The sequence below is a fragment of the Pseudorasbora parva genome, chromosome 11, assembly GCF_024679245.1.
Source record: "Pseudorasbora parva isolate DD20220531a chromosome 11, ASM2467924v1, whole genome shotgun sequence".
Taxonomy (NCBI): Eukaryota; Metazoa; Chordata; class Actinopteri; order Cypriniformes; family Gobionidae; genus Pseudorasbora; species Pseudorasbora parva.
In genome coordinates this window covers 2,087,659-2,108,594 of record NC_090182.1, presented here as the reverse complement: position 1 = coordinate 2,108,594, position 20,936 = coordinate 2,087,659, and the positions used below count along the sequence as shown (strand labels likewise).

Here is a 20,936-nt window from a genome sequence, read left to right as displayed (position 1 = left end):
ATCAATGATCCGGATATTTATAGCATTTGGCCCTTTTCCAATAACAGGTGTTCCGGTTTAACCGGTTACCGTGTTCAGGTGTGCCGTTTCGCCTGATGGGAACGATCGGCCGCAGATTCGTCAATCCCGAGCCTGTGCAAAACCTGTCCATTACAATTAAACATTTGCTCTGCATGATGCTGGTATTATTGTAAAGATTAATAAGGGATGTCATTACTTGTGATGGCAAAGGTTGCTTAACAAAAACGCAAATAAAGTCGTCACTTAAGACAGGCTTGCTAGCATGACTATAGAGAGAAAAAATGCGCCAAAATACAAATCATTGATATCACTGACCATAGCAAAAGTACAATTAGTTCATTTCTTTGTGTTTATTTAAAATTAGACAAATCTGATATTAATGTAATCGTAGCCTAACCGTGCAATGGGATAATTAACTTTTATTAATTTTCTATTGACCACCCGTGAGAAAATTGTGAATAGTCTGGAAGAACCTGAATATTCCAAAATGATTGTGATTTTGTTAAACTGTTTTGAGTTGTGTGATATGAATATATTTATTGTCTGTTTGTGTAAATTATAAAGAGAGAGTTCTTTATCTTTTAGCTATCTATTAGCAGTTGAAACCATGTTTTATTAATTTTTTGGCTATTAATGTTAATATGTCAGTGTTTCAAACAGAAAGCAACAACATTACGTAAATGTCGCACGAACATTAATTTCTATAATGTCTCCTCGCAGTTCATCAGGACTCTCTCTCTCTTTAGTTATGAGACAGAATCATATTCATCCGCGCAGTCACGCAGAGCCGAAGCACAACCAGAACAATGTTCTTCCGCCGAATGCGTGCAGGTTTACATAAAATAAATAATAGACCCATGGCACATTATAGCAAACAGTGCTCAAACAACAGTTGTTAGCTGAATACTTTAATAATTGACACTGAATATGAAGATAAGCTCCAGTGAAATATCTCCTCAATCCTGGATGGTGTGTTTGTCCTTCATTATGTGTGTATTCTGAGAGGCCGTTTGTCTGCGGATGATGAGGTTATGGTACGTGTCTGAGTTTACAGTGAGTCTGTCTGTAGCCTACAGTAGATTATGTAGAAACTATTGTTTATGGAGGACAAAAGGAGCACAGATGTACAGTATTTCACAATAACTGAAGACTAGATGTGAGGTAACCAGACTAGGGAGACCAGACCAAGACCAATGTGTGTTGAGAACGAGACCAGATTAAGACCAATGTGTGTTGAGACCCGAGACCAGACTAAGACCAATGTGTGTTGAGACCCGAGACCAGACTAAGACCAATGTGTGTTGAGACCCGAGACCAGACTAAGACCAATGTGTGTTGAGACCCGAGACCAGACTAAGACCAATGTGTGTTGAGACCCGAGACCAGATTAAGACCAATGTGTGTTGAGACCCGAGACCAGACTAAGACCAATGTGTGTTGAGACCCGAGACCAGACTAAGACCAATGTGTGTTGAGAACGAGACCAGACTAAGACCAATGTGTGTTGAGAACGAGACCAGACTAAGACCAATGTGTGTTGAGAACGAGACCAGACTAAGACCAACGTGTGCTGAGACCAGACTAAGACCAATGTGTGCTGAGACCGAGACCAGACTAAGACCAACGTGTGCTGAGACCAGACTAAGACCAATGTGTGCTGAGACAGAGACCAGACTAAGACCAATGTGTGCTGAGACCGAGACCAGACTAAGACCAATGTGTGCTGAGACCGAGACCAGACTAAGACCAACGTGTGCTGAGACCCGAGACCAGATTAAGACCAATGTGTGTTGAGACCCGAGACCAGATTAAGACCAATGTGTGTTGAGACCCTAGACCAGACTAAGACCAATGTGTGTTGAGACCCGAGACCAGACTAAGACCAATGTGTGTTGAGACCCGAGACCAGACCAAGACCAATGTGTGTTGAGACCCGAGACCAGATTAAGACCAATGTGTGTTGAGACCCGAGACCAGACTAAGACCAATGTGTGTTGAGACCCGAGACCAGACTAAGACCAATGTGTGTTGAGAACGAGACCAGACTAAGACCAATGTGTGTTGAGAACGAGACCAGACTAAGACCAACGTGTGCTGAGACCAGACTAAGACCAATGTGTGCTGAGACCGAGACCAGACTAAGACCAACGTGTGCTGAGACCAGACTAAGACCAATGTGTGCTGAGACAGAGACCAGACTAAGACCAATGTGTGCTGAGACCGAGACCAGACTAAGACCAATGTGTGCTGAGACCGAGACCAGACTAAGACCAACGTGTGCTGAGACCAGACTAAGACCAATGTGTGTTGAGACCGAGACCAGACTAAGACCAATGTGTGCTGAGACCGAGACCAGACTAAGACCAACGTGTGCTGAGACCGAGACCAGACTAAGACCAATGTGTGTTGAGACTGATATTTTAATGATTTTAACTGATAACCTTTCATAATTTAAAAAATAAATAAATAAAAAGCTATAACTGATCTGAGTTTAAGACACTCACTATAGATCCTGCTGTGGTTTTAGAAACTTACATTTTCAATATTTCCCAGGTAAAGTTATAACTCTGCAAATGAAATGGTTAACTTGTGCATTATAATAAACTCAAGATCACTTTGGATTTATTAGGAACAATTTATTCAACCAGTGGTCATAAACGCTTCAGCCGGTGCTTCTGTCCGCTCGAGAGCGATGCTGCTGTAGAGTCACGTGTGGAGTAAAGGGCCCGAAAGAGTCAAACTCAAGAGGCCTCAGTCGGCGTAATCCCACACACTCTGGGACAGCGGCCTTCATTCCAGACCAAGAGTTGGGGATGAGAAACTCTTAAAAACAAAAGGTGAAGATTAGTTTGAAAGTGACTAAACTTTGTAACCTACAGTTCTTGGTTTGAAAGTTGCTTGTCTAAACTCACCTGGCAGCACACAGCAGGCACTCATTGGCGTACGTTACTCGATTGGTTCCACACACGGGCTCATAGATCTTTGGGCATGCACCGGGCGGCCGGTTGCAAACAGGCTGCTCACAAAAACAATGACATTTAGTTTCTGCACCTGGAGGAAAGCAGCTCAGGCTTCATTTACTCACCTCTCGTTCTCCATCAGATATGGCCACTGTTTGAGTCAAGAAGGAAAAACAAAGATTAAAGTTTGATGATGCAGTCTAAATAGTTCAGTCTTTTTAAAAGGTGCACAGTAACACTTCAGTAAAACGCCCAAAAACCACCAGGCCAGTGTTACACAGTTTGTTCAGTTGAGTACTTGCAATATCCCAAAGGTTCCCAACTAAGCCATTTGTAAATCGTGAGAAAGTTGCCATTTTAACCAATGAACCGGTACGTGAGGGCGTGGCCTGTCGATGACATCATATCTGCATTACCCTCGGCTTTTGCCTGAATGCGACACTTCCAGTAACTACTCTAGAAAAGGTGAACTCAGACTGAGGTGCAGACTTGAAACGCTTGCATAGTGTGATCTGTGATGTGATTACACCCCTCATGAAAGTGAACCTTTTATTACTAAAACATTATAGTTAGACTATGGTAACCGGCTAACTGCAAATTAACCATACTCCAGCCATAGTTTAACCAGAGTCGCACAACTTCATTTAGATCCATGTCGGAGCTCGTATTGTTTTTAGAGAAACGTGATCATTGACTAACTTTCTTTACAGTCACGTGAACGCTTCACTTTTCATGTCGGGATGTTTGAACCCAGGCCGCTTCTGAATCCATTTACTAGATTTTGATCCTATTCTGCCAGAAACAGTAGGCATAGGCTATTAAACCATAAAAATAGAGCACCATTTACATTAAACTCCACTGTTGGTACAGTTATATTTATTAACAGCCTTTAATACATTAATTTATGATTTAAAAAAAAAACTAAATATTGAGGGTTGTCAGGCGTTTAGTAGGCTAGTTCTTAAACACGTCGGCTCTGCTATAATTCTCTGCCACAAGATGGCGGCGCTTCCAACACTAATGCTGCACTAATACCGGTTTCCGAAACAATCAGAGAAAAGCTCCAGGGATCCAAGAGGCTTCATTTCTCCATCCCTACAAATGAGCATAATCCTAATATCAGCTGTTTTTGTGAATGAAATCATTATTACTCACCTAGGACGCAGAGAAGGACGATGATTCCTCGAGCAAACATTGTTCCCAACCTGAGAGTCTCTGAAACTGACGATATGATCAGTGATCAATGATCCGGATATTTATAGCATTTGGCCCTTTTCCAATAACAGGTGTTCCGGTTTAACCGGTTACCGTGTTCAGGTGTGCCGTTTCGCAGATGGGAACGATCGGCCGCAGATTCGTCAATCCCGAGTCTGTGCAAAACCTGTCCATTACAATTAAACATTTGCTCTGCATGATGCTGGTATTATTGTACAGATTAATAAGGGATGTCATTAGGCTACTTGTATTGGCAAACGTTGTTTAACAAAAATGTAAAAAAAAGCCATATGTGTCACTTGCAGACATGCTAGCTAGCTATAGCCATATCAACACTATAGACAAATGCACCAAAATACAGAAATCATTCATATCACTGAACATAATCATAGCAAAAGTACAAATATTTTAGTTCATTTCTTTGTGTTTATTTAAAATTAGACAAATCTGATGATATTTTAATCGTAGCCTAATAGTTTCTATTCTAATGGTCGTGCTGCTATAAGGACAATATTCCAGTTACAGATGGTTTGACTTTTATTAATTTTCTCTTGTGAGAAAATTGTGAATAAAGCCTGAACGGAAGAACCTGAATATTCAGAAATGATTGAGTTTCTGGAACAGTTTGAGTTTAATTGTGTGATGTGACAGAAAAATATGAATATATATTTATTGTCTGTCTAAGTTATAAAGAGTTCTTCCTCATACTATTATTAATCTTTTATCAGTTGAAACCATGTTTTATTCATTTATTGGCTGTCTATAATTAATGTAAATATGTCAGTGCTTCCAACAGAGAGCGACAACATTACGCAAATGTCGCACGAACATTAATTTCTAAAATGTCTCCTCGCAGTTCATCAGGACTCTCTCTCTTTAGTTATGAGACAGAATCATATTCATCCGCGCAGTCACGCAGAGCCGAAGCACAACCAGAACAATGTTCTTCCGCCGAATGCGTGCAGTTCTTTTGGGCTTTCTAGTCAACAAATAATTACCGTTTTCAACACTGATAATAATCATAAATGTGTCTTGATCATCGAATCCTCATATGAGAATGATTAGTGAATGATCACTGAAGACTGGAGTGATGATAAATTCAGCTTTCATCACAGGAATAAATTACTATAGTCAAAGAAAACATGTTTATAATATTGTTAATGACAGCTCCTTTTCATGTCTTTGTAGTTCTGTCTGGTCTTGTATTGTTGCCTTTATTTGGGTTTTAGGTTAAATGAAATGAACCCCAGCATGTGTCAGTCAGGCATTGTGTTTTATTAACATGGCAAATTCTGTGGCATGATTTGAACACAGCTGTATAAATAAAGGTGACTTAGCAGAACAGTTTAAGACACTCACTATAGAGTTTGCTGTAGTTTTAGAAATTATTTGTTACAAGGTCTGTTTTTTTAATATTTTCCAGGTAAAGTTCTCATTCTGCAAAATAAATGTAATGTTTGTGAATAATCTCATGACTGCATTTTTTTTAAATCATAGTTTATTGGTCAAAAGTGAAGCTTGTGTCCGCTTGAGAGCGATGCTGCTGTAAAGTCATGTGTAGAGTAAAGGGCCTGAGAATGATCAGTCCAGGGGCCGACACCTACTCAAGGGCCCGGTGTGCCTATGGGAATGGGACATTCACCGTCTGAACAGATTGAGATTTCAGGATCTGAAGCTCTTAAAAACAAAGAGGTCAAGAGATTAAAACTTTGAAAGTGACTCTAAAAGTTTGTCTACAGTTCTTTGAAAGTGCTGGTCTAAACTCACCTGGCAGCACACAGGTCGCACTCATTGGCGTATGTTACTCCATTGGTTCCACACACGGGCTTCCAGATGTCGTGGCATCCGGCAGTGCAGTTCGGCTGCTCATAAAGACAATGGCATTGAGTTTCTGCTCCTGGAGGAAAGCAGCTCTACAGGCTTCATTTACTCACCTCTCGTTCTCCATCAGATATGGCCACTGTTTGAGTCAAGAAGAAAAAACAAGGGTTAATGTCGACCGGTGTTGGAGTAACGCGCTACAAAGTAGGCCAATGCGTTCCTGTAACTCCACTACACTTTTAGCAGTCGCGCATTTACTGAATTACTGAAATGTAAATGAGTTTGTTATTTGCACTACTCTCTTTTGAGAAAAATGAACGCTTGCAGACAAAAAGCTCAACTCTAGGCCCAGCCCGTGGTTTTTAAATCCTCCTTTGGCCTATTACACTTTTTTGCAGTCATTGAAATAATTCAGTTTAATTTATAAGGTCAAATTAGTTAGATTTCGTTTCTTTATCAAGTTAATTGGGAAAAATGTTGGGAGCATTTGTTTGTTAAATTAAAGTTATTATTTTTTTTAAGTGACAAGCGGACAGTCAGTTAACCCAACACTGTATAGCCTCGCAAATCAACTCTCGTCGATATTTAAACAAATTAAAAAGTGAAAAACACTTGGAGCACAGATTTAACACATTTAGGCCATCATCACCACAGGAAAGAGGCGTTATATAAGGCGAGGTCAGGCTGATCCTAGCGCTCAAACGAACTGTCTAAATAAACGCAGGTCGTCTTACCTTACACTTCTCCGCAAAATGAATATAAAGCCGATCTTTAATTTCTGCGCTATATGCATATTCAACGGAGTTCACATCTGTTGTGGTCATTTGCGTGGCTTGCTTCAGCGACACGTGTTGCAGTAGCGCATCATATCGGACATTTTAGTTTTTTTACAATTTGCAAGAGTAAAATGTAGGCCTACATGTGGTTTAAACAACCAGATACTTCTGGTGTTTTCACAAGCGGAGGCATCTGATCAGAGAAAATTAAGTGACATTATTAAGAGCCATAACTCGCAGCTGCTGGACACTAAACACATTACTGCTTTAGTCGAAGGCCTGTTGCCTGATTGACAATAAATAGGTCTAAAAGTGATGTTTGACTCTTCAGTCGGCTACTGTTCATATTTACATTAAAAAACAAAAAGTAACTTAGGCTACTAGGGGACAGTAAATTAATACTTTTGATATAGCTAAAGTAACTGGTAAAGTAATTCAATTACTTTTAAAAGTAACTTGCCCAACACTGATGTTGACGCGGCAATGGGGTCTACAGTAGCCCACCTCAGTCATTTACTGAACCATCCCTTAAAGCACACTTAATGTCTGGATGTTCATACATTTCTCATTTGTGCTGCTCTAGAAAAGGTGAATTCAGACTAAAGAACGTCCAGACTTTGAAACGCTTCATTATGAAGAACAGTAAACTGTATTAGTGTGTATTGCAGGTCCATTTGTGACGTACATGCGGAGCCTTCAAAACAGTCGCCGTCGCTCCAGACTAAGAGTCGATGGTCTGAAGCTCTTAAACACAAAGGCATTAAAATCAAGATTAAACCTTGAAAGTGACTCACTTTAAACCTAAAGTACACGCATGTCTAAACTCACCTCGCAGCACACAGCAGGCACTCATTGTCATAAGTTACTCCATCAGTGCCACACACAGGAGCCAAGATCTCTGGGCATGCGTTAGGCCGATAGCCCTCGCATTTAGGCTGATTAAAGACAATGACATTGTAGATTTGCTTTACGACTAGAGCAAAACTCAGGCTTTATTTACTCACCTCTCGTTCTCCATCAGATATGGCCACTGTTTGAGTCCAGAAGGAAAAACAAGGATTCAAGTTTATGATACAGCAAGTGGAAAACACTTTGACACGATGCTTCACTTTCCATGTCAGGATGCTACTGAAGCCCTTTAACATTTAATGCTCTTCTAATTAAACACCACAATTTAAAGCATCATGTACTTCCATTAAACTCCTCTATTGGTAGTATTATAATTGTTATATTATCAGCCTTTAATACGTGAATAGGACCAAAAGACTAAACATTGAGGGTTATCAGGCTTTTATTAGTTCTTAATGAAAACACATCAGCTCTGCTATAATTCTCCCTGCCACAAGATGGCGCCGTTTCCGACACTCCTGCTCCCAAAAAACAAGCAGAGAGAAGCTCCAGAGAGCCAAGAGGCTTCATTTCTCCATCCCTACAAATGAGCATAATCCTAATATCAGCTGTTTTTGTGAATGAAATCATTATTACTCACCTAGGCCGCAGAGAAGGACGATGATTCCTCGAGCAAACATTGTTCCCAACCTGAGAGTCTCTGAAACTGACGATATGATCAGTGATCAATGATCCGGATATTTATAGCATTTGGCCCTTTTCCAATAACAGGTGTTCCGGTTTAACCGGTTACCGTGTTCAGGTGTGCCGTTTCGCCAGATGGGAACGATCGGCCGCAGATTCGTCAATCCCGAGTCTGTGCAAAACCTGTCCATTACAATTAAACATTTGCTCTTCATGATGCTGGTATTATTGTACAGATTAACAAAATGCAAATAAAGCCATGTCACTTGCAGACATGCTAGCTAGCTAGCTATAGCTATATCAACACTATAGACAAATGCACCAAAATACAGAAATCATTTATATCACTGAACATAATCATAGCAAAAGTACAATTACTTTACTTCATTTTTTTGTGTTTATTTAAAATTAGACAAATCTGAAGATATTTTAATCGTAGCCTAATAGTTTCTAGTCTAATGGTCGTGCTGCTATAAGGACAATATTCCAGTTACAGATGGTTTGACTTTTATTAATTTTCTATTGTGAGAAAATTGTGAATAAAGCCTGAACGGAAGAACCTGAATATTCAGAAATGATTGAGTTTGTGGAACAGTTTGAGTTAAATTGTGTGATGTGACAAAGATATGAATATTTATTTATTGTCTGTGTAAGTGATAAAGAGTTCTTCCTCATACTATTATTAATCTATTATCAGTTGAAACCATGTTTTATTCATTTATTGGCTGTCTATAATTAATGTAAATATGTCAGTGTTTCCAACAGAGAGCGACAACATTACGCAAATGTAGCACGAACATTAATTTCTATAATGTCTCCTCGCAGTTCATCAGGACTCTCTCTCTTTAGTTATGAGACAGAATCATATTCATCCGCGCAGTCACGCAGAGCCAAAGCACAACCAGAACAATGTTCTTCCGCCGAATGCGTGCAGTTCTTTTGGGCTTTCTAGTCAACAAATAATTACCGTTTTCAACACTGATAATAATCATAAATGTGTCTTGATCATCGAATCCTCATATGAGAATGATTAGTGAATGATCACTGAAGACTGGAGTAATGATAAATTCAGCTTTCATCACAGGAATAAATTACACTTTACTATAGTCAAATAAAAAACATGTTTATAATATTGTTAATGACAGCTCCTTTTCATGTCGTTGTAGTTCTCTGTCTGGTCTTGTATTGTTGCCTTTATTTGGGTTTTAGGTTAAATGAAATGAACCCCAGCATGTGTCAGTCAGGCATTGTGTTTTATTAACATGGCAAATTCTGTGGCATGATTTGAACACGGCTGTATAAATAAAGGTGACTTAGCAGAACAGTTTAAGACACTCACTATAGAGTTTGCTGTGGTTTTAGAAATGATTTGTTACAAGGTCTGTTTTTCAAGATTGTCCAGGTAAAGTTCTCATTCTGCAAAATAAATGTAATGATTGTGAATAATCTCATGACTCTGATTTTTTTAAAATCAGTTTATTGGTCAAAAGTGAAGCTTGTGTCTACACACACACATATCTTTACGGCCATATCAGCATACACACCCCCACATAGCCTACCGTACATACACAATTATTCAAAAGTGACCGCTAACAAGTTTTACAAACCATAAAGGAGCGCTCCCATTTTCCTACAGTCCTTCTTGATACTTCTTCAGAATCTTTTCTATTTTTTAAAGAGGAATATGTTAGAGCATTGCTTTAAGTTTTCATTAATTTTATTCCACAATTTAACTCCACATATTGATAAACAAAAGTTCCTTGTTGTTCTAAATCTATTAATCTTAAAGTTTCCGCTTCCCCTTAAGTTGTACCCGCCCTCCCTCTCTAACATCTTTTGTATATTCCCAGGCAGTAACCTGTTTCTTACTTTGAACATGAATCCTGCAATTTGATATTCGATTTGATCGTAGTATTTTAATAATCTCGACTGCCAAAATAATGAATTTGTGTGTTGGCAGAATCCAACATTATGATTCTCATAGCTCATTTTTACATTACTAACGGCTGTAGTGAATGTCGGTAAGTGCTTCCCCAAACCTCTACACAGTCGTTCAAATAAGGGAACACTAATGAACACAAGATGCGAAGAGATGGAAGATCCAGTAGATGCTTAGCTCTAGCCAGAATTGCCATACTTAATTTGGTTTTGATGTATTTTATGTGAGGCTTCCAGCAGATCTTTTCATCTATGATCACTCCAAGAAATGTATTTTCATGTAGGCTACTCTTTCCAAGTTAAACCCCTCTATCTGGATTTGGCCTACAGTTTACAAATACCATGAACGTAGTTTTACTCAAATTTATCGATAATCTATAAATAACCAACCATTGTTTTATCTTCCTAAATTCTGAGGTGATTAATTGTGAAAGTAGCGGTAAGTTGTCTCCTGAACCAAATATAGGTCATCTGCAAATAATTCAATCTTCAATACTTTACAAATATCATTAATATATAGTAAAATAACTTTGGATCCAGGACTGACCCCTGTGGGACACCCCAATCACTCAGATGAATACTCCCCTAGTGTCACAGATTGTCGGTCTCTCAGATAACTGATTACCCAATTTAAAACTACCCCCCTGATCCCAATGTGTACTAATTTACTGATTGATATTTCAGGATTTATAGTGTCAAATGCTTTAAGATCAATCTAATATGGTCGTGCCAATAAGGACTATTCCAGTTAAAGATGGGTTTGATTGCAAACCGTGACACCATAGACGCACGCTTTTGATTGTTTTCCCTGATGGGAAGAGAAAATGTTGACAGTTGATAACCAGGTGTCAAATCAACCCATTAGATAGGACTGGGGAAGAAAAAACAGGTTTAGTTTCCGTCTACTCTATGGTGTTTTATAGCATTAGTGTTTGCGAGTGAGAGAAAGTGAGTGTGTAGTTTTAGAAATTGTCACATGGTCTGTTTTTCAATATTTTCCAGGTAAAGTTCTCATTCTGCAAAATAAATATAAACTCATGAGCACGTCGCATTTTAGTCATAATTTATTGGTCAAAAGTGAAGCTTGTGTCCGCTTGAGAGCGATGCTGCTGTAAAGTCATGTGTAGAGTAAAGGGCCTGAGAATGATCAGTCCAGGGGCCGACACCGCTCTAATCATCATCATGGCGCCGTCTGGGACATTTACCTTCTCTCCAGACTAAGAGTCGATGGTCTGAAGCTCTTAAACACAAAGACATTAAAATCAAGATTAAACCTTGAAAGGGAATCACTTTAAACCTTATACACACACGTCTAAACTCACCTCGCAGCACACAGCATGCACTCATTGTCATATGTTACGCGATTAGTGCCACACACAGGAGCCAAGATCTCTGGGCATCTGTGAGGCCGGTAGCCCTTGCATTTAGGCTGATCACAAACACAAATGACATTGTAGAAACGCTTTACGACTAGAGCAAAACTCAGGCTTTATTTACTCACCCGTCTTGCTCCATCAGATATGGCCACTGAGTCAAGAAGAGGGAAAAGAAAGGATTAGAAAAAAATAAGTTAAGTTTATGATACAGCAAGAGGAAAACACATGTGGCTTCATTTCTCCATCCCTACAAATGAGCATAATCCTAATATCAGCTGTTCTTGTGAATGAAATCATTATTACTCACCTAGGACGCAGAGAAGGACGATGATTCCTCGAGCAAACATTGTTCCCAACCTGAGAGTCTCTGAAACTGACGATATGTTCAGTGATCAATGATCCGGATATTTATAGCATTTGGCCCTTTTCCAATAACAGGTGTTCCGGTTTAACCGGTTACCGTGTTCAGGTGTGCCGTTTCGCCAGATGGGAACGATCGGCCGCAGATTCGTCAATCCCGAGCCTGTGCAAAACCTGTCCATTACAATTAAACATTTGCTCTGCATGATGCTGGTATTATTGTACAAATTAATAAAATGCAAATAAAGTTGTATGCCTACATGTCACTTGCAGATATGGCTAGCATGACTATCCAGAGCAACACTGAGAGAAATGAGCCAAGATACAGAAATATTTGATATCACTGAACATAAACACAAAGAAATGAACTCGGGTAATGTCCTTTTGCTGTGGTTATTTAAAAGTAGACAAATCGGATATTTTAATCGTAGCCTAACAGTTTAGTCTTATTGTATTTTTTTATTTTCGAACATGAGAGAATAAAAAATACAATAATATTCAGACATTTAAAAAAGAAAAAGTAAAGATGAAAAATAGAAGAATAGAAAAATAAAATGAACACAGCAAAGTATCTTACTTTCCTGTAAAAACATACACATCTACATACATGTACACATTTGTATATATACATACACCCATACATATTTACGGCCATATCAACATACACACCCCCACATAGCCTACCGTACATAATTATTCAAGTGACCACTAACAACTCTTATGAAACAAAAATATATTGCAATATATTTGAAAATATCATGCAATATTCACATATATGGGATTTAATATTTATATTTTCCAATATATTGCAATATATTGAAAGCTGCAATCATTTGTATATTTCGCAATATATTGCATGAACATTTATATTTTTATAATACCATCAATATATTATTCCACATATTAAAATATATTTCAAGAAAATATATTGGTAAACATATTTTCCTTTCATAAGGGAAGTATTACAAATCATAAAGGAGCGCTCCCATTTTCCTACAGTACTTCTTATTTAAGAATCTTTTCTCTATACATTTAATTTATCGATAATCTATTAATATCCAACCATCGTTTTATTTTCCTAAATTCTGAGGTGATTAATTGTGAAAGTAGCAGTAAGTTGTCTCCTGGACCAAATACAGGTCATCTGCAAATAATTCAATCTTCAAGACTTTACAAATATCATTAATATATAGTAAAATAACTCTGGATCCAGGACTGACCCCTGTGGGACACCCCAATCACTCAGATGAATACTCTCCTAGTTTCACAAATTGTCGGTCTCTCAGATAACTGATTACCCAATTTAAAACTACCCCCTGATCCCAATGTGTACTAATTTACTGATCGATATTTCAGGATTTATAGTGTCAAATGCTTTAAGAGGAATCTAATATGGTCGTGCCAATAAGGACTATTCCAGTTAAAGATGGTTTTGATTGCAAACCGTGACACCATAGACGCACGCTTTTGATTGTTTTCCCTGATGGGAAGAGAAAATGTTGACAGTGGATAACCAGGTGTCAAATCAACCCATTAGATAGGACTGGGGAAGAAAAAACAGGTTTAGTTTCCGTCTACTCTATGGTGTTTTATAGCATTAGTGTTTGCGAGTGAGAGAAAGTGAGTGTGTGGTTTTAGAAATTATGTTACAAGGTCTGTTTTTCAATATTTTCCAGGTAAAGTTCTCATTCTGCAAAATAAATATAAACTCATGAGCACGTCACATTTTAGTCATAATTTATTGGTCAAAAGTGAAGCTTGTCCGCTTGAGAGCGATGCTGCTGTAAAGTCATGTGTAGAGTAAAGGGCCTGAGAATGATCAGTCCAGGGGCCGACACCGCTCTAATCATCATCATGGCGCCGTCTGGGACATTTACCTTCTCTCCAGACTAAGAGTCGATGGTCTGAAGCTCTTAAACACAAAGACATTAAAATCAAGATTAAACCTTGAAAGTGACTCACTTAAAACCTTATACACACACACACACGTCTAAACTCACCTCGCAGCACACAGCATGCACTCATTGTCATATGTTACGCGATTAGTGCCACACACAGGAGCCAAGATCTCTGGGCACCTGTGAGGCCGGTAGCCCTTGCATTTAGGCTGATCACAAACACAAATGACATTGTAGAAACGCTTTACGACTAGAGCAAAACTCAGGCTTTATTTACTCACCCGTCTTGTTCCATCAGATATGGCCACTGTGAGTCAAGAAGAGGGAAAAGAAAGGATTAGAAATAATAAATTAAGTTTATGATACGAGTAGAGGAAAACACATGTGGCTTCATTTCTCCATCCCTACAAATGAGCATAATCCTAATATCAGCTGTTTTTGTGAATGAAATCATTATTACTCACCTAGGACGCAGAGAAGGACGATGATTCCTCGAGCAAACATTGTTCCCAACCTGAGAGTCTCTGAAACTGACGATATGATCAGTGATCAATGATCCGGATATTTATAGCATTTGGCCCTTTTCCAATAACAGGTGTTCCGGTTTAACCGGTTACCGTGTTCAGGTGTGCCGTTTCGCCAGATGGGAACGATCGGCCGCAGATTCGTCAATCCCGAGCCTGTGCAAAACCTGTCCATTACAATTAAACATTTGCTCTACATGATGCTGGTATTATTGTACAGATTAATAAGGGATGTCATTATTTGTAATGGCAAAGGTTGCTTAGCAAAAACGCAAATAAAGTCGTCACTTAAGACAGGCTTGCTAGCATGACTATAGAGAGAAAAAATGCGCCAAAATAAAATCATTGATATCACTGACCATAGCAAAAGTACAATTAGTTCATTTCTTTGTGTTTATTTAAAATTAGACAAATCTGATATTAATGTAATCGTAGCCTAACCGTGCAATGGGATAATTAACTTTTATTAATTTTCTATTGACCACCCGTGAGAAAATTGTGAATAGTCTGGAAGAACCTAAATATTCCGAAATGATTGTGATTTTGTTAAACTGTTTTGAGTTGTGTGATATGAATATATTTATTGTCTGTTTGTGTAAATCATAATGAGAGAGTTCTTTATCTTTTAGCTATCTATTAGCAGTTGAAACCATGTTTTATTAATTTATTGGCTATTAATGTTAATATGTCAGTGTTTCAAACAGAAAGCAACAACATTACGCAAATGTCGCACGAACATTAATTTCTATAATGTCTCCTCGCAGTTCATCAGGACTCTCTCTCTTTAGTTATGAGACAGAATCATATTCATCCGAATTCATATAAAAACATACACATCTACATCCATGTACACATTTGTATATATACATACACCCATACATATTTACGGCCATATCAACATACACACCCCCACATAGCCTACCGTACATAATTATTCAAGTGACCACCAACAACCCTTATGAAACAAAAATATATTGCAATATATTTGAAAATATCATGCAATATTCACATATATGGGATTTAATATTTATATTTTCCAATATATTGCAATATATTGAAAGCGGCAATCATTTGTATATTTTGCAATATACTGCATGAACATTTATATTTTATAATACCATCAATATATTATTCCACATATTAAAATACATTTCAAGAAAATATATTGGTAAATATATTTTCCTTTCATAAGGGAAGTATTACAAATCATAAAGGAGCGCTCCCGGTTTCCTACAGTACTTCTTATTTAAGAATCTTTTCTTTATACATTTAATTTATCGATAATCTATTAATATCCAACCATCGTTTTAATTTCCTAAATTCTGTGGTGATTAATTGTGAAAGTAGCAGTAAGTTGTCTCCTGAACCAAATATAGGTCATCAGCAAATAATTCAATCTTCAATACTTTACAAATATCATTAATATATAGTAAAATAACTTTGGATCCAGGACTGACCCCTGTGGGACACCCCAATCACTCAGATGAATACTCTCCTAGTGTCACAGATTGTCGGTCTCTCAGATAACTGATTACCCAATTTAAAACTACCCCCCTGATCCCAATGCGTACTAATTTACTGATGGATATTTCAGGATTTATAGAGTCAAATGCTTTAAGATCAATCTAATATGGTCGTGCCAATAAGGACTATTCCAGTTAAAGATGGTTTTGATTGCAGACCGTGACACCATAGACGCACGCTTTTGATTGTTTTCCCTGATGGGAAGAGAAAATGTTGACAGTTGATAACCAGGTGTCAAATCAACCCATTAGATAGGACTGGGGAAGAAAAAACAGGTTTAGTTTCCGTCTACTCTATGGTGTGTTATAGCATTAGTGTTTGCGAGTGAGAGAAAGTGAGTGTGTAATTTTAGAAATTGTCACTGTCTGTTTTTCAATATTTTCCAGGTAAAGTTCTCATTCTGCAAATTGAATATAAACTCATGAGCACGTCACATTTTAGTCATAATTTATTGGTCAAAAGTGAAGCTTGTCCGCTTGAGAGCGATGCTGCTGTAAAGTCATGTGTAGAGTAAAGGGCCTGAGAATGATCAGTCCAGGGGCCGACACCGCTCTAATCATCATCATGGCGCCGTCTGGGACATTTACCTTCTCTCCAGACTAAGAGTCGATGGTCTGAAGCTCTTAAACACAAAGACATTAAAATCAAGATTAAACCTTGAAAGTGACTCACTTTAAACCTTACACACACACACACACGTCTAAACTCACCTCGCAGCACACAGCATGCACTCATTGTCATATGTTACGCGATTAGTGCCACACACAGGAGCCAAGATCTCTGGGCATCCGTGAGGCCGGTAGCCCTTGCATTTAGGCTGATCACAAACACAAATGACATTGTAGAAACGCTTTACGACTAGAGCAAAACTCAGGCTTTATTTACTCACCTGTCTTGCTCCATCAGATATGGCCACTGTGAGTCAAGAAGAGGGAAAAGAAAGGATTAGAAATAATAAATTAAGTTTATGATACGAGTAGAGGAAAACACATGTGGCTTCATTTCTCCATCCCTACAAATGAGCATAATCCTAATATCAGCTGTTTTTGTGAATGAAATCATTATTACTCACCTAGGACGCAGAGAAGGACGATGATTCCTCGAGCAAACATTGTTCCCAACCTGAGAGTCTCTGAAACTGACGATATGATCAGTGATCAATGATCCGGATATTTATAGCATTTGGCCCTTTTCCAATAACAGGTGTTCCGGTTTAACCGGTTACCGTGTTCAGGTGTGCCGTTTCGCCAGATGGGAACGATCGGCCGCAGATTCGTCAATCCCGAGCCTGTGCAAAACCTGTCCATTACAATTAAACATTTGCTCTGCATGATGCTGGTATTATTGTACAGATTAATAAGGGATGTCATTACTTCTAATGGCAAAGGTTGCTTAACAAAAACGCAAATAAAGTCGTCACTTAAGACAGGCTTGCTAGCATGACTATAGAGAGAAAAAATGCGCCAAAATACAAATCATTGATATCACTGACCATAGCAAAAGTACAATTAGTTCATTTCTTTGTGTTTATTTAAAATTAGACAAATCTGATATTAATGTAATCGTAGCCTAACCGTGCAATGGGATAATTCACTTTTATTAATTTTCTATTGACCACCCGTGAGAAAATTGTGAATAGTCTGGAAGAACCTGATTATTCCAAAATGATTGTGATTTTGTTAAACTGTTTTGAGTTGTGATATGAATATATTTATTGTCTGTTTGTGTAAATTATAAAGAGAGAGTTCTTTATCTTTTAGCTATCTATTAGCAGTTGAAACCATGTTTTATTAATTTATTGGCTATTAATGTTAATATGTCAGTGTTTCAAACAGAGAGCAACAACATTACGCAAATGTCGCACGAACATTAATTTCTATAATGTCTCCTCGCAGTTCATAAAGATTAATAAGGGATGTCATAAGGCTACTTGTATTGGCAACGTTGTTTAACAAAAATGTAAATAAAGCCATATGTGTCACTTGCAGACATGCTAGCTAGCTATAGCCATATCAACACTAGACAAATGCGCCAAAATACAGAAATCATTCATATCACTGAACATAATCATAGCAAAAGTACAAATATTTTAGTTCATTTCTTTGTGTTTATTTAAAATTAGACAAATCTGATGATATTTTAATCGTAGCCTAATAGTTTCTAGTCTAATGGTCGTGCTGCTATAAGGACAATATTCCAGTTACCGATGGTTTGACTTTTATTAATTTTCTATTGTGAGAAAATTGTGAATAAAGCCTGAACGGAAGAACCTGAATATTCAGAAATGATTGAGTTTGTGGAACAGTTTGAGTTTAATTGTGTGATGTGACAGAAAAATATGAATATATATTTATTGTCTGTCAAAGTTATAAAGTTCCTCATACTATTATTAATCTATTATCAGTTGAAATCCTGTTTTATTCATTTATTGGCTGTCTATAATTAATGTAAATATGTCAGTGTTTCCAACAGAGAGCGACAACATTATGCAAATATCGCACGAACATTAAAGGGGGGGTGAAACACTCAGTTTCAGTCAGTGTCATGTCAATCTTGAGTACCTATAGAGTAGCATTGCATCCTGCATATCTCCGAAAAGTCTTTATTTTTTTAATACTTATATAAGAAAGATGCGCTGTTCCGAGTCTTTCCGAAAAAAGCCGAGCGGGTGGGGGCGTGTCGTGTGAGCGGAGCTAAATAATGACGTGTGCTCGCTGCTGCTATGTTGAGTCGAGCTGTGTCATCCCTAACAGCGGGAAAAAAACTTTATTCAAAATAAAAATATGGCTTTTAATCAGATACAGCCATACATCTATGATCCGGAATCAGACCCAGAGGCTGCAGTTGAACAGGAGCAGCAGCAAAAACGACTAGAGCAGGACGTCTCTATGTGGTACAAGTTATACACTAACTATATAATATGCTTAGCGGCTTGTGTTATTTACATATTTATACTTGAATTATATCGTCGTATTTTTGTCTTTGAAGGTGTACATGTGGGAAGTGCAGTTGTGCACGTGTGTGTGTGTGTTTACGCGTGGTTTGTGTAGACAGTAAGCGGACTAAAAAAAACACAGACATTTGAAGCAGTCTCACTCACCGCCTGCGGTTCTAACGTTGGGACCTTTATCGTTGGGACTGCTCCATCCTTCAGCATTAGGCGATCGGGAAAATCCGGCGTCGAGCTGGGCCTTGTTTATGAAACAGTCGGCACCGAAATGCAGCGAACAGATATAAACATTCGCGCAACTCAGTTGCTGATCCGGAAAAGCAAATTACATCCACTGTTGCCTTAACGCGGGGTTTTTGGCGAATCTGTGCAGGACTGTCTTGGTCTGGCAACCAAAAACGCCATTTTTATGTGACATTGTTATGTGCACATCACCTGTGCAGCGCATCCTACAAGCCAGCGCTTTGATGGGCGTAGCCTGTTGCTTTCGCTCTCTCCTCTCTCTCTCTCTCTCTCTCTCTCTCTCTCTCTCTCTCTCTCTCTCTCTCTCTCTCTCTCTCTCTCTCTCTCTCTCTCTCTCTCTCTCTCTCTCTCTCTCTCTCTCTCTCTCTCACGCGCTTCCGGTAGAATTGTCCGTAAGGCCCATACAAGGAAATTCCGCCCCCATTAACGTCAAAGGGGACGCATGATCGAAAAAAACTTGCCGAAACTTATGACTAACCGGAAGTAGTATTTTTGACAAAGAAATACTCCCATCAAACGTCCACCTTAACTTTTGAAACTTTGTCTATAGCCCCGTTTCCACCAAAATTACCCGGAACAATTTGTACCAGGAACTTTTCTCCCCCCCAGACCTGCAGCTGTCTGCGTTTCCACCGCGATAAAGTTCCGAGAAGATTAGGCAAATTAGTCCGGTGATGTAGGACTGCGCGCCACTGCTCCTCCAAAATCAGTGAAGGACAGTAATCATTTGTGTGTGTACCGATTGAAAGATTTAGTGAACTGTTTACATGAGACGTTATCTAAACCGATCTGGTGTTTACATGTGATGACTTTCAATCGCAATCATTTTGTCACATGCAGTTTGTCTGCCGCACCAAAAATGTCGCCGCTGTTTTCTCCAGCAGCTGGAGTGTGTTGACTGTAGCCATAGCAACTCTTAACGGCCACCAGGACTAATACAGTATTATATAAGCGGTTTATTTGTTTAAAGTGTAATAATCATCTCAGAAAAATAAAAATCTTCTGTCAGGCGCAGTTACAGTAAAAACTGCCTGGGGCAATATACGCTGTGTCATTACTCCAACATTATCTTCATAACTTACGAAATAAAAAGTTTACCCCTCAGAAAAATGAGCTTTCTTCTCTTGTCAACATGAGCGCGGCACGCGCCGTCACGTCATGTAAGGACACACACTTAAAAGTAATCGGTCAGGTCGTTTACATGGTGAAAAAAAATTAATAACGAGTATGGAAGAGATTCAAGCTGTGCTGCTTTTGCTGGTTATGTATCGGTTTACGAGGTAATTAACAACGACAGAAAAGAGCACTAATATGCAGATTCAGCAGCATATTCAGAAAGCTTGTAAAGCTAGATTTAAAATGACAATGTATATTATTATCAGCTATTACGGACATTGAACGTGAGATGGCTGAGACGACCGCGCGCCACCAGACAGAGAGCAAGACTGATATTTACTGAACGCAGAACGAACCTCCCAAAAGACTTCTAAAAATGCCGGTTGAACTGCGTGAGCTCAACCAATCAGCATGTTCAGCGCCCAAGTCCCGCTCTCGAAAGTTCCTGAACTTTGAAAAAGTACTACCTCGCGAGCAGGGCCGTTTGGAGAGGGAAATATTTACCCGGAACTTCAATTTTACCCTGGTTCCTGCGGTCTAAACACACGAAGTACCACCCAAAGTTCCTAGTTCCTGGGTAAAGTTCCTGTGGTGGAAACGGGGCTTATGTTTAGTATGGGATTCCAAGTCTTTAACAGTGTAAAAAGATCAGTATGCATGAAACAGCATTTCACCCCCCCT

General features: G+C 38.7%; 3 protein-coding genes and 2 long non-coding RNA genes across 5 annotated transcripts in view; all 5 read right to left on the bottom strand.

Annotated features, from left to right (window-relative positions):
• Window positions 1–2,534: 2,534 nt before the first annotated feature.
• Window positions 2,535–4,194, bottom strand: LOC137092132 (serine protease inhibitor Kazal-type 1-like). The gene is made up of 4 exons (XM_067456400.1): window positions 4,137–4,194; window positions 3,107–3,132; window positions 2,934–3,037; window positions 2,535–2,844 (listed from the first exon to the last, which is right to left on the bottom strand). The coding sequence occupies exons 1-4, from the start codon at window positions 4,174–4,176 to the stop codon at window positions 2,763–2,765; spliced, it is 252 nt and encodes an 83-aa protein (XP_067312501.1). The 5' UTR covers window positions 4,177–4,194; the 3' UTR covers window positions 2,535–2,762.
• A 1,258-nt stretch (window positions 4,195–5,452) lies between these two features.
• The window catches only part of LOC137092127 (thrombin inhibitor rhodniin-like), a 43,895-nt gene continuing 28,411 nt past the window's right edge, over window positions 5,453–20,936 (bottom strand). The window contains exons 5-7 of the mRNA XM_067456396.1: window positions 7,798–7,823; window positions 5,964–6,058; window positions 5,453–5,873 (exon numbers count right to left, since the gene is read on the bottom strand). Of these exons, the coding sequence (XP_067312497.1) occupies window positions 5,801–5,873; window positions 5,964–6,058; window positions 7,798–7,823 (194 nt within the window). The 3' untranslated portion in view covers window positions 5,453–5,800. The remainder of the gene's footprint in view (window positions 5,874–5,963; window positions 6,059–7,797; window positions 7,824–20,936) is intronic.
• LOC137092126 (uncharacterized) lies at window positions 11,311–11,793 on the bottom strand. The gene is made up of 3 exons (XR_010908152.1): window positions 11,766–11,793; window positions 11,587–11,693; window positions 11,311–11,504 (listed from the first exon to the last, which is right to left on the bottom strand). It is a non-coding gene; the product is annotated as an uncharacterized lncRNA (long non-coding RNA).
• LOC137092129 (proteinase inhibitor PSKP-1-like) lies at window positions 13,716–14,423 on the bottom strand. Its single transcript, XM_067456398.1, has 4 exons — window positions 14,363–14,423; window positions 14,180–14,205; window positions 14,001–14,107; window positions 13,716–13,912 (listed from the first exon to the last, which is right to left on the bottom strand). The coding sequence occupies exons 1-4, from the start codon at window positions 14,400–14,402 to the stop codon at window positions 13,843–13,845; spliced, it is 243 nt and encodes an 80-aa protein (XP_067312499.1). The 5' UTR covers window positions 14,403–14,423; the 3' UTR covers window positions 13,716–13,842.
• On the bottom strand, window positions 16,372–16,766 carry LOC137092125 (uncharacterized). Its single transcript, XR_010908151.1, has 2 exons — window positions 16,657–16,766; window positions 16,372–16,568 (listed from the first exon to the last, which is right to left on the bottom strand). It is a non-coding gene; the product is annotated as an uncharacterized lncRNA (long non-coding RNA).

Bases quoted from the DNA above. Each gene is read 5' to 3' on its own strand.
- LOC137092132 (XM_067456400.1), bottom strand. From the start codon at position 4,176: ATGTTTGCTCGAGGAATCATCGTCCTTCTCTGCGTCCTAG. The intron at 3,133-4,136 runs GTGAGTAATAAT...TGACTCAAACAG, and splicing joins CGTCCTTCTCTGCGTCCTAG to TGGCCATATCTGATGGAGAA. The intron at 2,845-2,933 runs GTGAGTTTAGAC...TTTGTTTTTAAG, and splicing joins TGCCTGCTGTGTGCTGCCAG to AGTTTCTCATCCCCAACTCT.
- LOC137092129 (XM_067456398.1), bottom strand. From the start codon at position 14,402: ATGTTTGCTCGAGGAATCATCGTCCTTCTCTGCGTCCTAG. The intron at 14,206-14,362 runs GTGAGTAATAAT...CTTGACTCACAG, and splicing joins CGTCCTTCTCTGCGTCCTAG to TGGCCATATCTGATGGAACA. The intron at 13,913-14,000 runs GTGAGTTTAGAC...TTTGTGTTTAAG, and splicing joins TGCATGCTGTGTGCTGCGAG to AGCTTCAGACCATCGACTCT.